The sequence below is a fragment of the Balaenoptera physalus genome (genome assembly GCF_965194825.1).
Source record: "Balaenoptera physalus genome assembly, chromosome: 10".
NCBI lineage: Eukaryota > Metazoa > Chordata > Mammalia > Artiodactyla > Balaenopteridae > Balaenoptera > Balaenoptera physalus.
The window spans coordinates 66,604,237-66,622,407 of record NC_138889.1 but is presented as its reverse complement, the minus strand read 5'-3'; the positions used below and the strand labels follow the sequence as shown (position 1 = coordinate 66,622,407).

Below are 18,171 nucleotides of genomic sequence, written 5' to 3'. Positions count from 1 at the left end.
TCCCCAGAACAGCAAACGGGTTTGGGGAGGGAGGCCTCTTCCTTTACTACTGGGAAAAAGCTTTGTATGCACGGTCGCCCAGAGCTGAGGTCCAGAGCTGTGGGGATCAGGGGCACAGCCCCATCTGCCTCCCACCCCTGAGCAGGGTACAGGTCTATTTCCTCCAGTCTGAGAGGAACTGTCACGTGTCGTTGCTGCCCAGGGCCCTTGGGAGCACCCGGTGTGGCTGCCGCAGGGGACAGGGCAGACTCCAGTGTTCAGCTGCCCCCGCTCAGGATCCAGGCGCTGCCGACGCTGGGGCCTCACTGCTCGCTCTTCTCGGAGGAGGCTTTGCAGCCTTTCTGTGCTGCCCAGGGATCTCATGCGGGGGAATGTTCTTGCATCAGCTGAGCTGGAACAGAGAAAGGGCTGCTTCAACCTTTTCTCCCTGTCCAGAGTTCCATAACTGCAGGGCTCTGTTCGGGGTTGTTTGGGGACGGTGTGTGGTGTGTGTGGGGCACGGCGGGCGGTGAGAATTTTGGAGGCACCGTTCTGGGCAACGGAACCGTTCTCTGGGCATCCCGAGGTCAGGTTAGAAGAGGAAGGGGGGAGGCTAGCGTATCTGAGCCTCAGCCTCCTCACTCAGTGGAGGGGACTTCCGGCCACGTTGAGATGTTGCTCAAGGAGGCAAGAAAATAGAGGAGCAGCCTGGTTGCTTCTTAGCTGGACGAGCTGGAAGCTAGGGGTGAGGGCTGGTACGAGGTGAGGTTGGGGTTGGGGCTGGGGCATGTTCCTTAGCTGCTCAGCTAGCTTCTGGGTCTTTGGAGCGTTGTGTAGAGAGTGGGGGGAGAGGGATGGGGAGGAGGGAGGAGGGAGGGCACCTGGGTGTTTTGCGTTGCCCTTGTGGTGTAAGGGTAGGGTGGGCTTCAGCGTCTCCGGTTGTTCAGTGCCCTGGGCACGTTTTTCTTCTTCAGTGTCCCCCTAGCAGCCCCGTCTGAACTTCTAGACCTGACCAGGGAGGCTAGAGGGAAATACAAGGGAGAATATCTCTCTTTCTCTCAGATTCTGGTTGACTTACCCTTTCTCCTTCCCTGGCAACAGGCCCAAGAATTTGGACCCACCCCCGTAGAGGCTCTGGTGGGGGGCCCTTGTTGCTGAACTCTGAATGTCACTTTCACTTTTGCCTCCAGTTGACCAGTGCCTGACTTCCTGGGAGCCTTCTCTGTCTTCTTGGCCCAGCTTGTGCTCTGCGAGGCTGAGGTGCTCGGGTTGGGACTATCCAGCTCTTTCTTGTGCTGCCTCCCTTGCCCAGGGCCAGATGGAGCTTTGTTCTGGGGGTGTGATAATCGGGCTGTGGCAGGAGGTGGGCGCGGGCCAGAGCTCCCGTGCTGAGTCTTTGTCTCGGGGACCAGCCCATTGGTCTGGAGTTCCTGGTCTGTAAGAGGCTGAGGGCCAGTTGGCCCAGACACTAACACGTCTTCTCCGTGAGCCCTGGACCTGAACGAGGGGCCCTGGGGAGTGTGCTAGCCTCCTTCCCATGCCAGGCACGACACCTTGGGAACTGGGGTGAGATACTCCAAAGCAGGCTGAGGTTATCTTGCTAATTTGCAATCGAGTGGTTCAGAAATAAAGTTACTGCCATGTTGCTTTGTGGGGCTGGTTAATTCTCGCCTGTCCAATTTGACATCTGCCTCTGGAAGATGCTGCTATCCTACAAAGCCTTATAATCGTTTGCGTTCTGAGCCTGACAGTTAAAAATGCACCCAAGGAAGCAGCTTATTAGAGAGTTATGTGGAGTGGCCTCGGCGCCTGACCAAGGAGCCTGGGCTGCATTCCTGCAGAGATTCCCACTCCCATCAGCTAGCTGGGGCTGAGGGAGAGTTTCCAGGAACTTGAGCGGGGTGGGAGCTGGGGACGGAGCCAGTCAGCCTTACTGCAAAGCTTTTTGAGCCTCTGCTCTTTCTGCCTTCTTCTCTCATTTGTCCCAAGGCTGGGAGACAGAGACATCTAACAGCATAGAGGCTGCCGCCCAGAGGTGCAGTCCAGGGAACGGTGCCCGGGCAGTTGGTAAATGTTGTCCAACCTCGGAGGGTGGTAACAACTGGCCCCTTAGAGCTCCCCATCTGATGTGCTATGTATTGTCGGGGGAGTTGGGCCCCTAATCTGGCCCTGTCTCCACTGTGCGAGGGAGGGGAAGAGGCTGAGAACCAGGAGAAACAGCTGGTTGGAAGCAGGAGAGGGCTGGGGAGGGAAGCTGCAGACCCATGGCCCTAGCCATGGGTGTGGTCTGGGAAGCTAAAGATTCCGTTTGGGGAAATTCTCAGTGCTTGTGCACAGACACACACCCCTTCTCTAACTGGTTCTTCCAGTTGTGCGTTTGTTGGGGGGTGGGGTGCTTGGCACCTGTGGTTAGTGACCAAAGGAGACGTGGGGAGGAGTGGGGGCAGGGCTAGGTGGGACTGGGTTCTTCCTTCAAGAGGATCCGTATGCTAAGTCTGGGCTCTGACCAGCGCCTTTAAAAGAGTGCAAAGCAGAAATTCTTGGCGATGCCCCTGTCCCTTGTCTCATCAGCAAAGCTGGGAAAGGTTGAGACCTCTGGCTTCCACAGCTGGGCTTGATGAGATGGAGCTGCTCAGGCCAGGCCTCGGGGGAGGAGGGCCTACCTCTTCTCTCTCTCCAAGGGCAGCGTGGAGCGCCCTCGAGGAAGCTGCGTGGGCAAGAATGCAGGTGAAAGTCTTGAGGTCTGCCAGGCTTCCGGTCTCCCATCCATGTCCCTGCCAAAGCTTCCCCAGGTTTCTCCCCTCGGCTCCAGCTTCTTCTGCTTCGCTGTGTCTCTGCTCCTCCAGAGAAGGTTCCGAGCCCGGCTCTCCAGCCCTCCTCCTCTCCCAGCTCTGAGCCATTGCTTTGGGATTGATTTGCTCTCAGCAGATTCCATTTAGTGGCTCTAGGCCTCGGGGACTGCTTGGTCTCTGCACATCCCCATCCCCTGGGCACCCTTACCACCTGGACAGATGGCTGGGGGTGTCTCCGTGAGGCAGCTCCAGAAGGGTAGTCAGAACAGCCCAGGAAGCTGAGAGTAATAGGTGAACGGGGGCTGTGAAGGGCCCAAGCTAAGGCTGGGAGGCAGGGCTTGGGCCAGGGCCAGCCGTCATTTCCTGGAGAAATGATTAGTGGCCTGGTTATATCAGAGAGGATGTTAACCTTGCTGGAGAAGAAAGAGGCTGACGTTAGGGCTGGGCAGTCGGGAGGAGCAGGCATTTAAGGCTTTCCTGAAATTTAGTTTCCAGAGGCAACACTGGGCTTGAGAGCCTGGTGTTCCCAACTGTTTTCAGTTCCCAGGTTATCACTGATGTGCATCTGTTACTTCCCTGGGCCTCAGTCTCCTGCATCTATTTCTTGGAGCTTTGGATTTTTTTTTTTTTTAACTTTTAAAAAAAAATTCTTATTTATTTTTTGGCTGTGTTGGGTGTTCGCTGCTGCGCACGGGCTTTCTCTAGTTGAGACGAGCGGGGGCTACTCTTCATTGCAGTGCGCGGGCTTCTCATCGTGGTGGCTTCTCTTGTTGCGGAACACAGGTTCTAGGCGTGAGGGCTTCAGTAGTTGTGGCGCGCGGGCTCTAGAGCGCAGGCTCGGTAGTTGTGGCGCACGGGCTTAGTTGCTCCATGGCGTGTGGAATCTTCCCGGACCAGGGATCGAACCCGTGTCCCCTGCATTGGCAGGTAGACTCCTAACCACTGTGCCACCAGGGAAGTCTGGAGCTTTGGATTTTATATTAATGTTCACAGCTTTGATTCTGGGGAAAGAAAGAAGGGAGAGAGGAGAAAGAGTGAAGGAGGGAGGAAAAGAGGGTTTGCCTTGGGACTCACATCATGGCACTCAGAAGCTATTAGGAAGTTTAGAAACATCTATCTAAAGCAGTGGTTCTTAATGGGGTGGGTGGGGATGGGGGTACAGTTTCATCCACCCATCCACTCATCCACCTTTCCTTTCTTCCTCCCTTCCTTTCCTTTTCCTTCCTTCCTTCCCTTTTCCTTCCTTCCTTCCTTCCATCGTCCATCTGTCCACCCATCCACCCATCATCCATTTATCCACCCATCTGCTCAGGGGACATTTGACAGTGTCTGGAGACTTTTTTTTGGTTGTTACAACTGGGGATGCTACTGTCATCTGTCTAGTGGATTGAGGCCAGGGTTGTTACTAAACGTCCCTCAGATGCACAGGATAGTCCACCACCACAAGAATTATCCAGCCCCAAGTGTCAGTAGTTTGGAGCAACTCTTCTAAAGGAGTTGAGACAGAGTCGTCCTATAGGTTGGGGGATGATGATAAGGACTCTGGCTGGTCATCCAGCCCAAAGCAGTTTGGATTTGATGAGCCTGGAATAGATGTTCTTCCTGACCCCTTCTGCTCTGTCCTGTTTCACAGGATCAGGAAGACTATGTCCTGGCTTTCTCCAGTCTTTGGTCCCCCAACCTCACTGCTGTAGGATATATGTTGGAGAGGGACCAAGACATACAGAGTCTATCCTGATTCCTCTCTAAGTGCCCACAGTTGGGTAGGCTGGAGAAAACATGCAGGGGATGCCAGGTTTCATATTTGGCTTCTGGAGGCAGGGTTGCTGGGCCAGCTCTGCTTAGTCAGGGCTCTGGAATGGAGACAAGTCATTTTCATAGCATGACTGTGTTACAGGAAAACGTCTGTTCAATTGCTGGGGACTCTGCTGGTGTTGGGAATCACTTAATTCAGTCCCAAATCCTTCCTTGACCCATCTTTGACTCATAAGTTTACAGAGATTTGTATTGCTCCCATGGCAGTCTAATTAGCTGTGACCGAAATCCCCCCTTCACAGCCCCCCCTATCCCTCCCCCCTACACCTCTGTAAAGGCATTTCCTAAGTTCATGGTGGTTTTCCATGATAGTAATAAGTAGATACCACAACTGGGGGAGATCTTGGTTTTGGAAATGGAAAAATCTGGAAGAAGCATGTAGGGATTTGGTTTTTCTGCTGTGTCCTATCCTGGGAAAGCTTACACACCCAGTGGCCTTTGTGGCTAGTCTATGGCTCTTTCTTCTGTCTGCTCCCTGAGAAGTGACGTCTGAACTCCTCTATGGTGGGAGGCACGGGCAGGCATCCCTGGGGCTCAGTGATCACCCAAGCTCAATCCCGCTGCTGATCGGAGAAGCTGGAGTGAGCCCTGCTAGCAGCTTCCTGTGTGCCACCTCCAGCAAAGCCGTGTTCTGGCCACTGGTACCTGCGTCCCAAACAGTGGCCTTGATACCGAGGGGAGGCTAAGGAAAGACAAGATGAAGGGCAGTAGAGGGCAGTATTTACTCACTGTCCCCGTGGACCTTGTCACCACTGTGATTCTGCTGCACGACTGTGGTTCCAGGACTGACCCTGCTCATGATAGTATTGTATTTTAGAAAAGTCCAGGTGTGTGTTGGCAGGAAAGAGGCAGGAGGGCATGGCTTGTGGGAAGGGGTTGCTCTTCAAGGGCAGGGACTATACTTTGGACTTTCTGTGATTTTCTCGTAGTGCCAATACAGTGCCTACTGCCAGGGATTTTAGAATTGAGTCCTGAGAAGAGAAACAAGAACTCCCCACCAACCCCACCCCTCCAGCCCAAACTCCTTTCAGGCCTTTCACATCTCCCATGTGTCATAGCAGGAGAGTTTATTCCAAAAGGGGATTGATGACCATTGTCTTTTTGCTGAGGTCTGTGGTGGAGGAAGCGGAGAGACGCTGTAGTCAGAGCGGTTCATTGAACAAATAATACTGAGGGCTCACTACTTCAGTGGACCAGACAAAAGCCCTGTCCTGAGAGAGCTGTGGCACAGTGTACAGGCAGGAGGGAGGCCTGGTGAAGCCCGGCTCCCTAGCGTTCGCAGAGTTCCCTCCATGCCCATCTCCAGAAGTGGTCCTCAGGGAGCAGCGGGTGAAGGGACAGCCGTGTGACCTCTGAAAGCCTTTCCTACCTTGAACTGTATATCTCTGGGGCTTTCGCAGCAAAGGGACTGGAGCCAAGGAGAGACGCCTGGTGTTGGCTTTGTCCTCTGGCTGGGCACAGGCATGGGTGGCTGAGCCAGTCTTGTGCAATCCCTGAATTTACAAAGCAGAGGCCAGGCAAGGCTGAGCTGAACTGGAGGTGGGGGGTTCAGCTTCTGGACTCGGAGCCAGGATCTGTTTGTAGCCTCCCCACTGCAGACGGGCAGCTGCATGACTCATGAGCTGAAGGGCCAGGCAGAAGCCACTCTCTTTGGCTCACAGGAATTCTGCTTGTTTATGTGTGTGTGTGTGTGTGTGTGTTTCCTTCTTCCCTTCGCCCCCTTCTCTAACTTTTCCTCCTCTGCAGGAGATCTGCCCAAGGAGAATCCATATGAGGATGTGGACTTAAAGAGCCGAAGAGCAGGACGAAAATCCCAGCAACTGTCTGAGAACTCCTTGGACTCTTTGCACAGGATGTGGAGTCCTCAGGACAGGAAGTACAACAACCCACCCACTCAGGTAACAGCAGCCCTGACTTGGGTCTGTAGGGTCAGCACGAGGTGTGGGCCAGCTTCCGCTCAGGCGTTTTGCCTCACTAGTGCTAGGCGAAGATGACGTCAGGGAAGAGCTCTGCACTCAGGGACTTCTGCCGTGTCGATATGCTTGTGGACAATCGAGATGTGCTCTTAGGGGCACCCTGTCCCACCTTCTTCCCTTCACTGCTTGAGCTCTGAGCTGCAAAACTAAGGCAGGAGCCCCTGTAGTCTCCTGTCTAATCATTATTTCTCCTCCCCTTCCTGGAAACAGGAAGACAGGGCCCAGGTTGGAGTCTTGGTATTCTGCAGCTCTGGCAGAACTGACCTCAGCACTGGCACTTAGGGGACAGGCGTAGGCCTAAGAACCTGATTTGGAGAACTAGACAGGTGTCTCCAGGACCTGGAACCACTCCCACTGAGTACTAATGGTTGAATGGATGAATCTCCAAGGAATGGACTGATAGAGGCAGAATGAGAAGAAAGGTGAAGAGTCAAAGGAAGCTCTTAGACTGTAGCTCATTCTGGCCTTGTCCATGGTGGGCAGGAGGATGGAGATCCTATCTTGGACCTACCCAAGCAACTCTAACTCTCCTAGATCTTTTTTTTTTTAATAAATTTTATTTATATATTTATTTATTTATTTATTTTTGGCTGCGTTGGTTCTTCGTTGCTGCGCGTGGACTTTCTCTAGTTGCGGCGAGTGGGGGCTATTCTCCATTGCAGTGCACAGGCTTCTCATCGCGGTGGCTTCTCTTGCTGCGGGGCACGGGCTCTAGGTGCGCGGGCTTCAGTAGTTGTGGCACGTGGGCTCAGTAGTTGTGGCACGCAGGCTCAGTAGTTGTGGCACATGGGCTTCGTTGCTCCGCGGCATGTGGGATCTTCCCGGACCAGGGCTCGAACCCGTGTCCCCTACATTGGCAGGTGGATTCTTAACCACTGTGCCACCAGGGAAGCCCCTCTCCTAGATATTTTATAACACTGGCTAGAGAATATAAAAATTATTTCTTCTGGCTTTGGAATGATGTGACTTTTTATAAAAGATTTACCTTTCTAATATGCTCTGTTCAAATAAGCTTCCATTGAATTTGTATTTCCAGACTGATTGGGTGGGAATGGGAAATTGGGGGATGGGGGGGAAGGAGGACTTGCTGAAGAGTGATGAGAGGCAATGCCAGATCCAGACGGCAGGTGGAAGGCATGCCAAGTTTGCAGGGGTGCTGCCTTTTTGGTGGTGAGCAGGATCCGCCGAGAGTAAGGTGCCCTGTGCTGAAGGGTGTCAGTCTAGCCAGAGGGAGGCAGAAAGTAGATCCGGGCAGGGATGGGAGCAGCCCAGGACCATGTAGGTGAGGGAGCCACTGGCTCCGAGGCCTGCCTTGCCAGGCTTTGGTGGTCAGAGCCCTGTATTCTCCCTGGAAGAAGTGAGCAGGGCTGGCATGCTCACTTGACATGTAGATTCTGGCCTCTGCTAGAGAAGCCTTTTAGGACTAACTCAGGGGCTGAGTGGGGAAGACTGGCTCCGTCGACCACACCCAGTAATGAGCAGAGTCTAAGCCTTGTCCCAGAGCTCAGGAGGGGCCCGCAGAATTCTCGCTTGGCCTTCTTTTTCCACTCAGATGACAGCCCAGTTTTCTTGGTCTCTGCTTTCTTTTTTCTGGAAGAAGTAGTTAAGCTTCCTTTGTGGAAGCAAGTATCTAATCTAGCCCTGACCTGCTGCTCAGCAGCTGAGCTCTTAGAAGAGGAAACCCTGGTAGATGGAAACTCCAGGTGGGATTTGGAGGAGTCTGGGATGCCAGCCTGTGGCTGCTCTGTCCAGGTCCCAGCAGACAGGTGCCGGCCAAGGCATCTGTGCTGAGTCCTTCTCCCATGTCCCCTCTCCCATGCCAGCTCTCCCTGAAACCCGGCAGCCAGTCCCTACGCAGTGGGAACTGGTCAGAAAGGAAGAGCCACCGGCTGCCACGATTACCCAAGAGGCACAGCCATGACGACATGCTGCTGCTGGCTCAGTTGAGCCTGCCATCTTCACCCTCCAGCCTCAATGAGGACAGCCTCAGCACCACGAGTGAACTGCTGTCCAGCCGCCGGGCCCGCCGCATTCCCAAGGTAGCCTCCCCAGCTGGAGCTGGCTGGGGCTGGGCAGGTGGGCAGGCAGGCGGTGGCTCTTCTCTCTCTCCCCCTCCCTCCCTCCCTCCCTAATCTGGGCCTGCTTCCTCAATTCTCCTGAAATCAATTTCAGGTCCAGGCACTGGCCTTTCTTTTTCATCTGGCTAATTTCCTTCTCTTATCAATAAAGATGCACTAAGTGATTAATGCTGTGCAGATGTTAGGGGAAAACAGGCTAGCCTGGCCCCCAGGGAGTGCTCCACGCCACTGGGAGGATGGAAACAGTCCTTAAGAAGCTCCCCATTAGTGAGTGTGGGGTGCGCGAAGTCTCTGTGTACACAGAAACATCTCCAGGCTTTGAAGGACCTAGGATTCAAACATGGGTCTTCCTTTCTATAACTCTCAGAATTGAGAGTGTTCAGCAATGATTTGCACACATAGGCAGCCAGGCCCAAATCCCCAGCCCAAAGCAGCAGGATTTAGCCAAGTGGTATTTTTAGCCTACAAACAATGCTTGGGTATATTGGGAATTTAGCTCCTTCCTGCCAGGGCCCCAGGTTGTAGCCCAGAGGGGAAAGGCTCAGTCCTTGTTCCTGTTATTGCCTCTGAGCAGCTCTTTGTCTCACTTGGTTCAGGGACTCTTGAGACCCAGGAGCTCCCATCCTGTCTAGTTTGATCACAGTTCCTTCCTCTGGGGAGCTAAGTGTAAAGTCCTTGTCTTAGGGGCAGGAGACCACTAAGGGGACAAGGAGATGGGGAGCCACCAGTCTGCCCTTGGGACCAGTGCAGCAGGGAGACCAGTACTGGGCCCAGTGCAGGGAGGGCAGAAGGCTTGTACCAGTAAGGGAACGGACGGCCTCTGTAAATCAGCCTTCTGAGGAGCAGGGGCAGTTGGTGTTAGGGTTGCCTCACCCTCCCTGCTTTTCTCACCCAGCTTGTCCAAAGAATTAACTCCATCTACAATGCCAAGCGGGGAAAGAAGAGGTTAAAAAAGCTGTCCATGTCCAGCATTGAGACATCATCACTGAGAGGTAGGCCTGGATGCCCGAGCTGGCTCAGGTTTCTGGGGCCCTTGGGCATTAGAAGTGGGGAGAGGCATGGAGTAGCCTCAGTTTACCCTTCCATGGGGCAATCGTAGGATCCTCCTGTCTTCTAGGAGGGTAGAGCCCTGCGAAAAAGTGGCCACATAGGAGGGGAGGGCCAAAGAGGGAAGAAAGCCTTGGGAAGGGTTAGTGCAGACTTTGGGCTGTGAGGCCCTGAATAGGAAAGTGGGTGTGGGAATCTGCATCTGGCAAAAGGAAAGGCCAGACTTACTGAGCACTGTGGTCTGTTTCCCATTTCAAATCTTGGCCTCCTGGAGGCAAGACCCTTGTGTTCCAGGCTGATAGGCCTCTCTGCTGGCTCAGCCTCCAACTTCGGCCCTCAGCTTGCCCCGAATCAGGACTGGATGGATAGGGGTTTGTATATAGATTAGCACCTGCAGTTTGAGCTCTGAGGGACCCTGGCCCCAGGCCACGCAGCACCTGGCCAGGGGCCCTTTGGAGCCCGGACGAGGAACATCCCTCATGAGAAGAGTTGGGTGGGGGGGGGGCACAGAAAACATTTGCTGTGGGGCAATGGCTCAGCAAGCATGCACTCTGCTCTTAACTTTTCCAGATGAGAATAGTGAGAGTGAGAGCGACTCCGACGACAGGTTCAAAGGTGAGGCATGGCTCCCCAAGAGCATGGAACCCTCTCCTGCCCTGGCTGTGGGGAATCAGCCTTCCCTTCTCTGCACATACAGTTCCAATATCCCAGAGTGGCCCCATTTGGAGAGGCGATGGCAGGCAGGATACGAGGCCAACAGAGCAAGGAGCTCTAGGGGAGTCCATTCCTACAGTCATGGAGCTCAGCCCTGAGAGGTTAAATGCAACCATCTCCCTTTTCCCAAATTTAAGGCTGGTGACCCTGCCTTACTTTCCCAAGCCGTTGTCCATGAAAATTGGGTGCTAGGTTTGCCTGGTAAGTGATGTGAATCTGGAGGGTCAGAGGTGGGTTCAGTAGGTTACAAGTACCTCTTCTGGTTGGAAGAAATGTACCAAAGTCTGAGGAAACTGGTACTCTGGAGGCTCTGAGGCCACTCATCTTCCCTCTCCCTAGAAAGGAGAACTGCCACCTCCCTGGAAAGGTTCTGGGACCTTCATGTTCCACAGGGCCTTGGGCAAATCTCTGTTCTTTCTCTACTGGGAAGCCCTGCCTAGACCTTTCTGGATGATTAAAGTATGTGGGAGCTAGCTTGCTCCTCCCCTCCTCTGCTGGTCCCCCAGGCACGTGGGCAAGTGGACTTTGGGCCTGGGGACAGGGAAAAAGGGTCCAAGCCCAAGGACTGTTAGGGGCCCTAGGATGAAGGCTTCGTGGATGTTCATATCTTCTAGTCCTGCTGGCACAGGGGCAGGGGTGGCTGGGTGCCGTTGATGCATCCCTGGATTTGCCTGGCTCAGGCAGTCTGTTGGCCCCAGCTCAGCCTCCAGAGGCTCCAGGAGGCCCTGACTGTGTCAGGGCAGACAGGCTACACACCTTGCTCCTGCCACTTCTCCCCCGGACCTCGTTGGGTCAGGCCGTCAGACTAGGCTCCTGCACTTAGAGGTGACCCACGGGGATGGAGCCCTGAGCATGGGGTGGAGGGGGCTAACGTGGGGGCCTTGTCCCTGACGTGTGACCTGCCCCCAGCCCACACGCAGCGCCTGGTCCACATCCAGTCCATGCTGAAGCGCGCACCCAGCTACCGGACCCTGGAGCTGGAGCTGCTCGAGTGGCAGGAGCGGGAGCTGTTTGAGTACTTTGTGGTGGTGTCCCTCAAGAGGAAGCCATCCCGAAACACTTACCTCCCTGAGGTCTCCTACCAGTTTCCCAAGGTGAGGCCCCCTCCCTCCTTCCCTGCCCCCTCCTCTGCCTCCTCCTTTCTGCCTGGCCCATCTGGGGAAGAAGAGAGATCCTGTTCCTGCCTTAGCAACTCACCTCACTGCGCTAGCCCTGAGCATGGCTGCCTGTAGCCAGGAGGGAGGAGAGGGGGTGGGTTTGGGCCAGTGAGTATTCGGAGGATGAGGGCGGAGAGAACGCCCCCCAGCGTGCCTAGAATGAGATCCACGTTGTTTACAGGACTTCAAGGGTCCTGAGGAAGGGCCCCCAGCTACTTCTCCTACCTTATTACTTTTCCTTTCTCTTTTTTAACCGCTTCATTGAGATACAATTCACATACTATATAATTCACCTGTTTAAAACGTACGATTCAATAACTTTTAGTATAGTCACAGTTATGTGATCAATTTTAGAACATTTTCATCACCCCCAAAAGAAACCCTGTACCCATTAGCACTCACTCCCCATTTCCCCCACCTACCGGAGCTCCTGCCACTCCTTCCCTGCTCTCCCCAGCCAGCCTACCCGGCCTCCTTTCTCTTCCTGTAACACTCGGGCCCTTTCTCTCTGCCATTGCCTCTGCGGGGAACCTTCTTTCCCTAGCTCTTCACTTGGCTGTTGGCTCTTTCTCATTCTTCATTCTCCGCTCAAATAGGAGATCTTTCTAGATACTCTAAAGTAGCCCCACCCACCCACTTATCTCTGTCATATCGCCCTGTTTATTTCCTTTGTGGCACCCTCTGAAATTTTGTTGTTGATTATCTCACTCTGCTGACCAGAATGCACAGGGACGGGGACCTTGTCCACTTGGTTTTCTATTGGTAGCCCAGCACATGCCAGGTGCCACATAGAAAGTGCTAGTTTGGCATATATTGAATGAATAAATGATGACTCAGCCCACACCCGGACCTCTCTGTGAGAAATGGGAGTGGGGTCAGGGTACGGTTGCTGAGAAGCATGCCAGTTGGGCAAACGCCACCTAGGACTCTCGGGGGAGGAGATATTTGTCAGCTACCCCCCACCGGCCCCAAGTTCCATGTCTTCTCTTATCTGTCTCTCCCCACATTCCTCTTCCTTGCAGCTGGACCGACCCACCAAGCAGATGCGGGAGGCAGAGGAGAGGCTCAAGGCCATTCCCCAGTTTTGCTTCCCTGATGCCAAAGACTGGCTTCCTGTGTCAGAGTACAGCAGGTGAGGCCCGGCCTGGCATAGCCTCCTTTACCCCCATAACAGTGGGCAGCTGAGTCTGGCCCACCCTAGTCCCAGCCTCCTCTCCTACCGCAGCCTGGTCCTTCACCCCCTCCCTGGGCGGTCCCTCTTCTTGGGGGCTGTTTCCTGGGTCCTCTGATATTTCCCTGATGCCAGACTTCTCCGTGTTCCAGTGAGACGTTCTCTTTCATGCTGACTGGGGAAGATGGCAGCAGACGCTTTGGCTACTGCAGGCGCTTACTAGTAAGTAGGGCCATTCGGTCCTCAGGGACTGGGCCGCAGTGTTTGTATGTGTGTATGCTCTTCTTTAACTTGAGCTTGTAGAAACTTAAGTTGTTCTATGTTCTGCAGGACACACACACACACACACACACCCACACCCACACCCCCACCCCCCCACCCCCCACCCCCCCCCACACACACACCATGAAGCACTCCCTGGGATGGCAGGACTTAAAGTGGCCCCTCTGATTGGGCCCCAGGATCTAAGATAATCTACAATAAGGGAAGAGATTGGATCACTTTCTACTGGGCTGTCATATGTTTTTAGCTCTTCTGTACTTTTTCTTTTTGTTCATTTACTTCGGGCTTACAGGCTCAGATTGCTGATCCTGATTGCAGGATCACATCAACCCAGCAGTATGTGTGTGTGCATCAGATTGGGGTGGAGGACAAACCTTCCTTGCCCCCATACCTGGCCAACCTGATGTGCCTCCTGTCCATGGTCTGGTAGGGCTGGAGGCTGAGCAGGGACAGAGCAGTACCTTCTATGGGATTCTGGGAGAGATGCCTTGAACTCAAGGGAAAGGGAGGGTTTTGAAAATATAAGCCATGTTGTAGAGAGAGAAGCACTACACCATCCCTCTTCTCATTAGTCCTGGGAAATAGATTGAGGTAAAGATAAAGAGAGTCCTGTCACACACTCCCCTGGGGCTCACCAGGGGTATTGTTGGCTTGGGTTGTTGACAGAGTTTCAGGGTTCCCAGGCTTTAGTGGGAGAAGGGGCAGATGAGGGGGATCTTTGGCAAAGGTGATGTATAGCAGGGACTCCAGGTGAAGGATTCTGGGCTGTTCATTCATTCATTCAGAAACATATAGCATACATCTGCTGAGGGTTAGGCAGCATACGCTAAAGGCACATAAAGATGAGTTAGACATGGCTCCTATCTTTAAGGAACTTTAGATAGTCCAGTAGAGGAGGTAGGACTTTCAATGTAGAAGGCAGGGCAAAGAGAATGAACTGTGATTTGGGATCTGTTTATGTTCCAGGCTAGATGCTTTAAGTATGTCATTTTCTTTATTACTCATAATAGCCCATGAGGTATTGGGTTGGCCAAAAAGTTGGTTCGGGTTTTTCCATAGCATCGTATGGAAAAACCCGAACCAACTTTTTGGCCAACCCAGTATTATTATATATGTTCTTTAGATTAAGAAACCGAGACTCAGAGGTGGAATGACTTGCCCAGGGTCATACAGCCAATCAGGGCCAGAGCCAGGTTGACTCCAAGTCCTTTAACACCAAATCTGGTAGTCCTGGATCACCCCAAAGGGTAGTCTGGGGAGAAGGAGTACTTGGAGATAGAATGCCTGGTGAGTGGGGCTAAGGGAAGGTAGAGCAGTACAGATGCCAGGTGGGGAGCCGGGCAGGTTCACCTGGGCCTGGGGGGGGGGGTAGCGTGCCAAAGGCTGCCTTTGCAGGAGCAGAGATGGAGCAGAGCTGCTCCTTTGCCGCGGGCCTGCTGCCCCCAGGGAAGAGCATGTTTGTCCTGGCTGCTCAGAGAGGGCCTGGGCTGGGTCCCTGCCAAGGGGGCTGGCACTGGCTCGGCATTCCTACAGATTGGACACAATGATTCTAACCCAAATCCCACATACTTGTTTTAATCACTTGGGGCTTTAGGGGAGGCGGGGGAGAGGGAAGAAGAGAGGAGTGAGTTTCAGGCCTAATATGGACAAAAACAGATTCTGCCTTCTCTTTAGATCTGTGACGTGTGGCCAGCAGGTTTGGAGACTGAAATAGCCCATCTGCATTTGCTTAGCAGCCTGCATGAGGGGCCAGCACCTGCTGCTCTGCTCCCTCCCCGCTCGGCCTTGCTGGGCACTCCAGGCCTCTGAGCCAGAGGCAGCCACAGAGCCCTGCCAGCCCCTGGCTGGAGAAGTCAACTCCTGTGGACTCACTCCAGCCTGCATTTGGGGGCTCCAGGCCTGGGGAGCTCTCAGTGCACATCTCCTTCAGCTGCCTACCTTTTAAATCCCCCTTTTACTTTGTTCTCCTCTACTCTGTACATGCCTCTGTCCAGTCTCTTTGTGTTTCTTTCCCTTCCTTTCTGTCAGAAGGCAGCATACTTTAGAGGTAATACAGCAAATCAGAGGCAGAAACAGACTCCTGGTTCCATGACTTCTAAATACATGACCTTGGACAATGGCTTAATAATTTTGAACTCAGTTTCCTCATCAATAAAAGGGAGATAATAATGCCTATCTAACAAGTTCTTGGAAAGTTCCAAGCCCAGGACTCAGATATGGCAAATATTCAATAAATAGTAGTTTGCTTCTCTTATCTGGTGTCAGTTTGCTTTCCTAGAATGGGGATGGATCAAGGAAGGGAGAAAAGAGCAACTGAGAAAAGGAATGTTTTGCAGAATCCCCTCTGGGAGGCAGAAGACCGCCTGGCTTGCTCCTAAGGATGTACACAAGTCCCTCCCTTACCACTGGGGGCCTGGGGATTTAGGGATATAAATCCACACATCACCCTATAGCCTCTGCCAAACCTCTTCGTCCTTTGCCAGCCCCCATCAGTGTCCTCCTGGGGGAGAAGGGTGGAGCCTGTGTAGAGCTTGGCAGGAGTCTGGCACCTTGGGCTGGAAGGCCCAGCAGAGGCTGAAGCCTGCCCCCAAAGAGTGGCAGCCTTTTCCTTGGGGGCCTGGTTGAGTAGAGGTTTAGAAGAGGCCCGGAGTCTTCACTAGAACAGAGGTGCTTAGTCCTCAGTTCCCGAGGAAAAGGAGTCAGATATAGTAATCATGCATTCTCTGTGTCTGTGTCTCTCTCCTCCTTGTCCTGGCCCAGCCAAGTGGGAAAGGGCCTCGGTTGCCAGAGGTATACTGTGTCATCAGCCGCCTTGGCTGCTTCGGCTTGTTTTCCAAGGTAAGAGGGCTCTGGCTTACTTCCCTCCCCCTTCCCCGAGCTGACAGCTCCCATAGGAGTATCTGCATGCGGCTTAGATGAGAAAACCACCTGTGTGTGTGAGAGGGTGAGAGAAGGCGAGAATGCAAGGGCAAGTGCAAAGGAGCTCTCTGACTCCCTCCCCATCTACCAGCTCCTGCACCGGCAGTGTCTGCTAATGTCACAGCTCACCCTGGCCCATGGGCGGAGCTGGGTCCTTGGGGACAGAGACCCTGCGGGAAGCCAAGTGCCCAGGAACCCGACCTCAAGTGGTATTTCCTTTGCCCAACTACTCAGATCTTGGAGTCTGAGGCAAGGACTAGTTAGGGAGCAGAGCTGACACCGAGTGGCCAGGGAGATGGGAAGGGTAGGGTGCGAAGCTCCTGGCGAGATAGTCCGCCATCTCCCAGCTTTCGGCCCGGGCTGGTCAGATGCCGGGCTGCCCTCTTCTCTGCCCAGGAGGTAGGGGAGGGTGGCGCCCTGACACCCTTCCTCTTTGGGCTGCTGGCGGTGGGCACAGGTCCTAGATGAGGTGGAGCGCCGGCGTGGGATCTCCGCCGCTCTGGTCTATCCCTTCATGAGAAGTCTCATGGAATCACCCTTCCCTGCCCCAGGGAAGACCATCAAAGTGAAGACATTCCTGCCGGGGGCTGGCAATGAGGTAGGGATTTCTGCTGCCTCTTCTCTCAGAACGTGGACTGGGGCTGGAGTGGGACCTGCTGAGCCAAGGCTCAGTCTCTGGGGGTGCAGAGCACAGCCCCTTCCTTGCTCAACACATTTGTATACCTCACCAACAGGGGCTAAAAAAAGTGAATGACAGAACTGTAATTGTTGCTCAACTCTCTGCAGCTTCTAGGGGCCTTCCCTGACCTGTTTGGACTAAACTGCAGGTCACCTTTTATTCATTCATCAAATGTTTACAGAATATGTGCTCTCTCACAGTCAGGGTTCCTGCAGACCTTGAGGCAGAGTCATATAGTTAAAGAGGGGCACAGCTCGGCCCTTGTGGAGTTCATAGTCTAGTGGGAGAGACTGACATTAAATAAATACTTGTACATAGAAACAGATAACTCCTAAAAGTGTTAGGTGCCAAGTGAAAGCACAGAGTGAGAGTGTGTAACAGGGGATGTGCTTTAGATTAGGGGCCAGGAAAGGCCTCCTCTGAGGAAGTGACATTTTACTGGGGACCCAAGGTGAGTAGAGTCAACCAGATGAAGTGGGAGGAGGGAGACTGAAAGAGAAGGGTATGGGCAGGAGAGGACTATTCCAGGTAGAGGGACAGCATGCAAAGGCAAAAGTTGGGAAAGCGTGGATGCTTGCCAAGGAATGGAAAAAAAGGCCAGGATGGTTGAAAAGGGGAGTGAGCAGGGGGGATAGACAGCAGGGCCAAATCACAATGTACCTGTAGGCCAAGTTCAGGGTTTTGGAATGTCTCTAAAGCAGGGTTATAAGATCCGAGATATGATGTTCAAAGCTCCCTCTGGCTGCTATGTAGATTATGGACTGGAGTGAAAACAGGGAGACCAGCTTGGATATGTTGCGGTAGTACAGGCAAGAGATGATCGGAGTTTGGATTAAGGTGTGGAGGAAAAGATGGAGAGAATAGATGGATTTGAGATGTGCTTTAGAATTAGGGTCAATAGCACATTGTGTTTGATTGGAAGTAGGGAATAGTGTTAGGGAGACTTGAAGGTGAATTCCCAGTTTTCTGGCTTGAGCAGCAGGTCAGCGGATGGAGCACCTGAAGGAGGGGGAGGCTTGTGAGGGGGAAGAGTTTGATTTTGTACACGTTACGTCTACGATGCCTGTGAGACACCCCAGAGAAGACGTTTAGTAGCAAACAGTGTAGACAGGGAAGAAAAGATAGTCCCAAGGGCCTCCAGCATTTAGAGGGCCTGCAGCAGAGGAGCAGCAGCCCTGAAAACCAAGACAGGAGGAGTGCCAGGAAGCCAAGGAAGGGGGCCTCTCAGAAAGGAAGGAGTGATCAGGTGAGGTCAGGATGAGGCGTGGCGGGATGCCTTGAGTTTCAGAAACGTGGGGGTTCAGGGGGCCGAGAAGCTTGAGTAGAGAGACTTGAGAAGTGAATGGGGTTGAGAAGGGGGAATAGCCTGTAGAGACAGCTTTTAAGAGGCTTGGCTGTGGGGAGAAATGGGGAAGGGGCAGTGGTTGAACAGTAATGTGGAGCCAGGGGAGAGTCAGTTGAAGGTGGTTGTCTGGGTGCTGGTGGCAGTGGCCCATCAGAGGAAGAGGTTAAAGCAGCAGCAGAGGGAGGGGACAGTCAGACTGTCAGTGAGAAGGCAGGGC

The 18,171-nt window shown here is 53.5% G+C and overlaps 1 protein-coding gene and 1 long non-coding RNA gene across 8 annotated transcripts in view; one reads left to right on the top strand and one right to left on the bottom strand.

Annotated features, from left to right (window-relative positions):
- The window catches only part of LOC309668375, a 485,025-nt gene that overhangs the window by 451,985 nt on the left and 14,869 nt on the right, over positions 1-18,171 (bottom strand). The window lies entirely within an intron of this gene.
- The window catches only part of DENND2B (DENN domain containing 2B), a 151,340-nt gene that overhangs the window by 122,211 nt on the left and 10,958 nt on the right, over positions 1-18,171 (top strand). For 6 of the 7 annotated variants that reach the window (XM_082478069.1, XM_082478071.1, XM_082478067.1 and 3 more), the window contains 9 exons: positions 6,333-6,484; positions 8,386-8,601; positions 9,536-9,632; positions 10,258-10,302; positions 11,311-11,495; positions 12,581-12,690; positions 12,882-12,951; positions 15,772-15,849; positions 16,388-16,528. In XM_082478069.1, coding sequence (XP_082334195.1) covers positions 6,333-6,484; positions 8,386-8,601; positions 9,536-9,632; positions 10,258-10,302; positions 11,311-11,495; positions 12,581-12,690; positions 12,882-12,951; positions 15,772-15,849; positions 16,388-16,528 — 1,094 coding nt within the window. The remainder of the gene's footprint in view (positions 1-6,332; positions 6,485-8,385; positions 8,602-9,535; positions 9,633-10,257; positions 10,303-11,310; positions 11,496-12,580; positions 12,691-12,881; positions 12,952-15,771; positions 15,850-16,387; positions 16,529-18,171) is intronic. The other variant, XM_082478070.1, reaches the window with a different exon arrangement.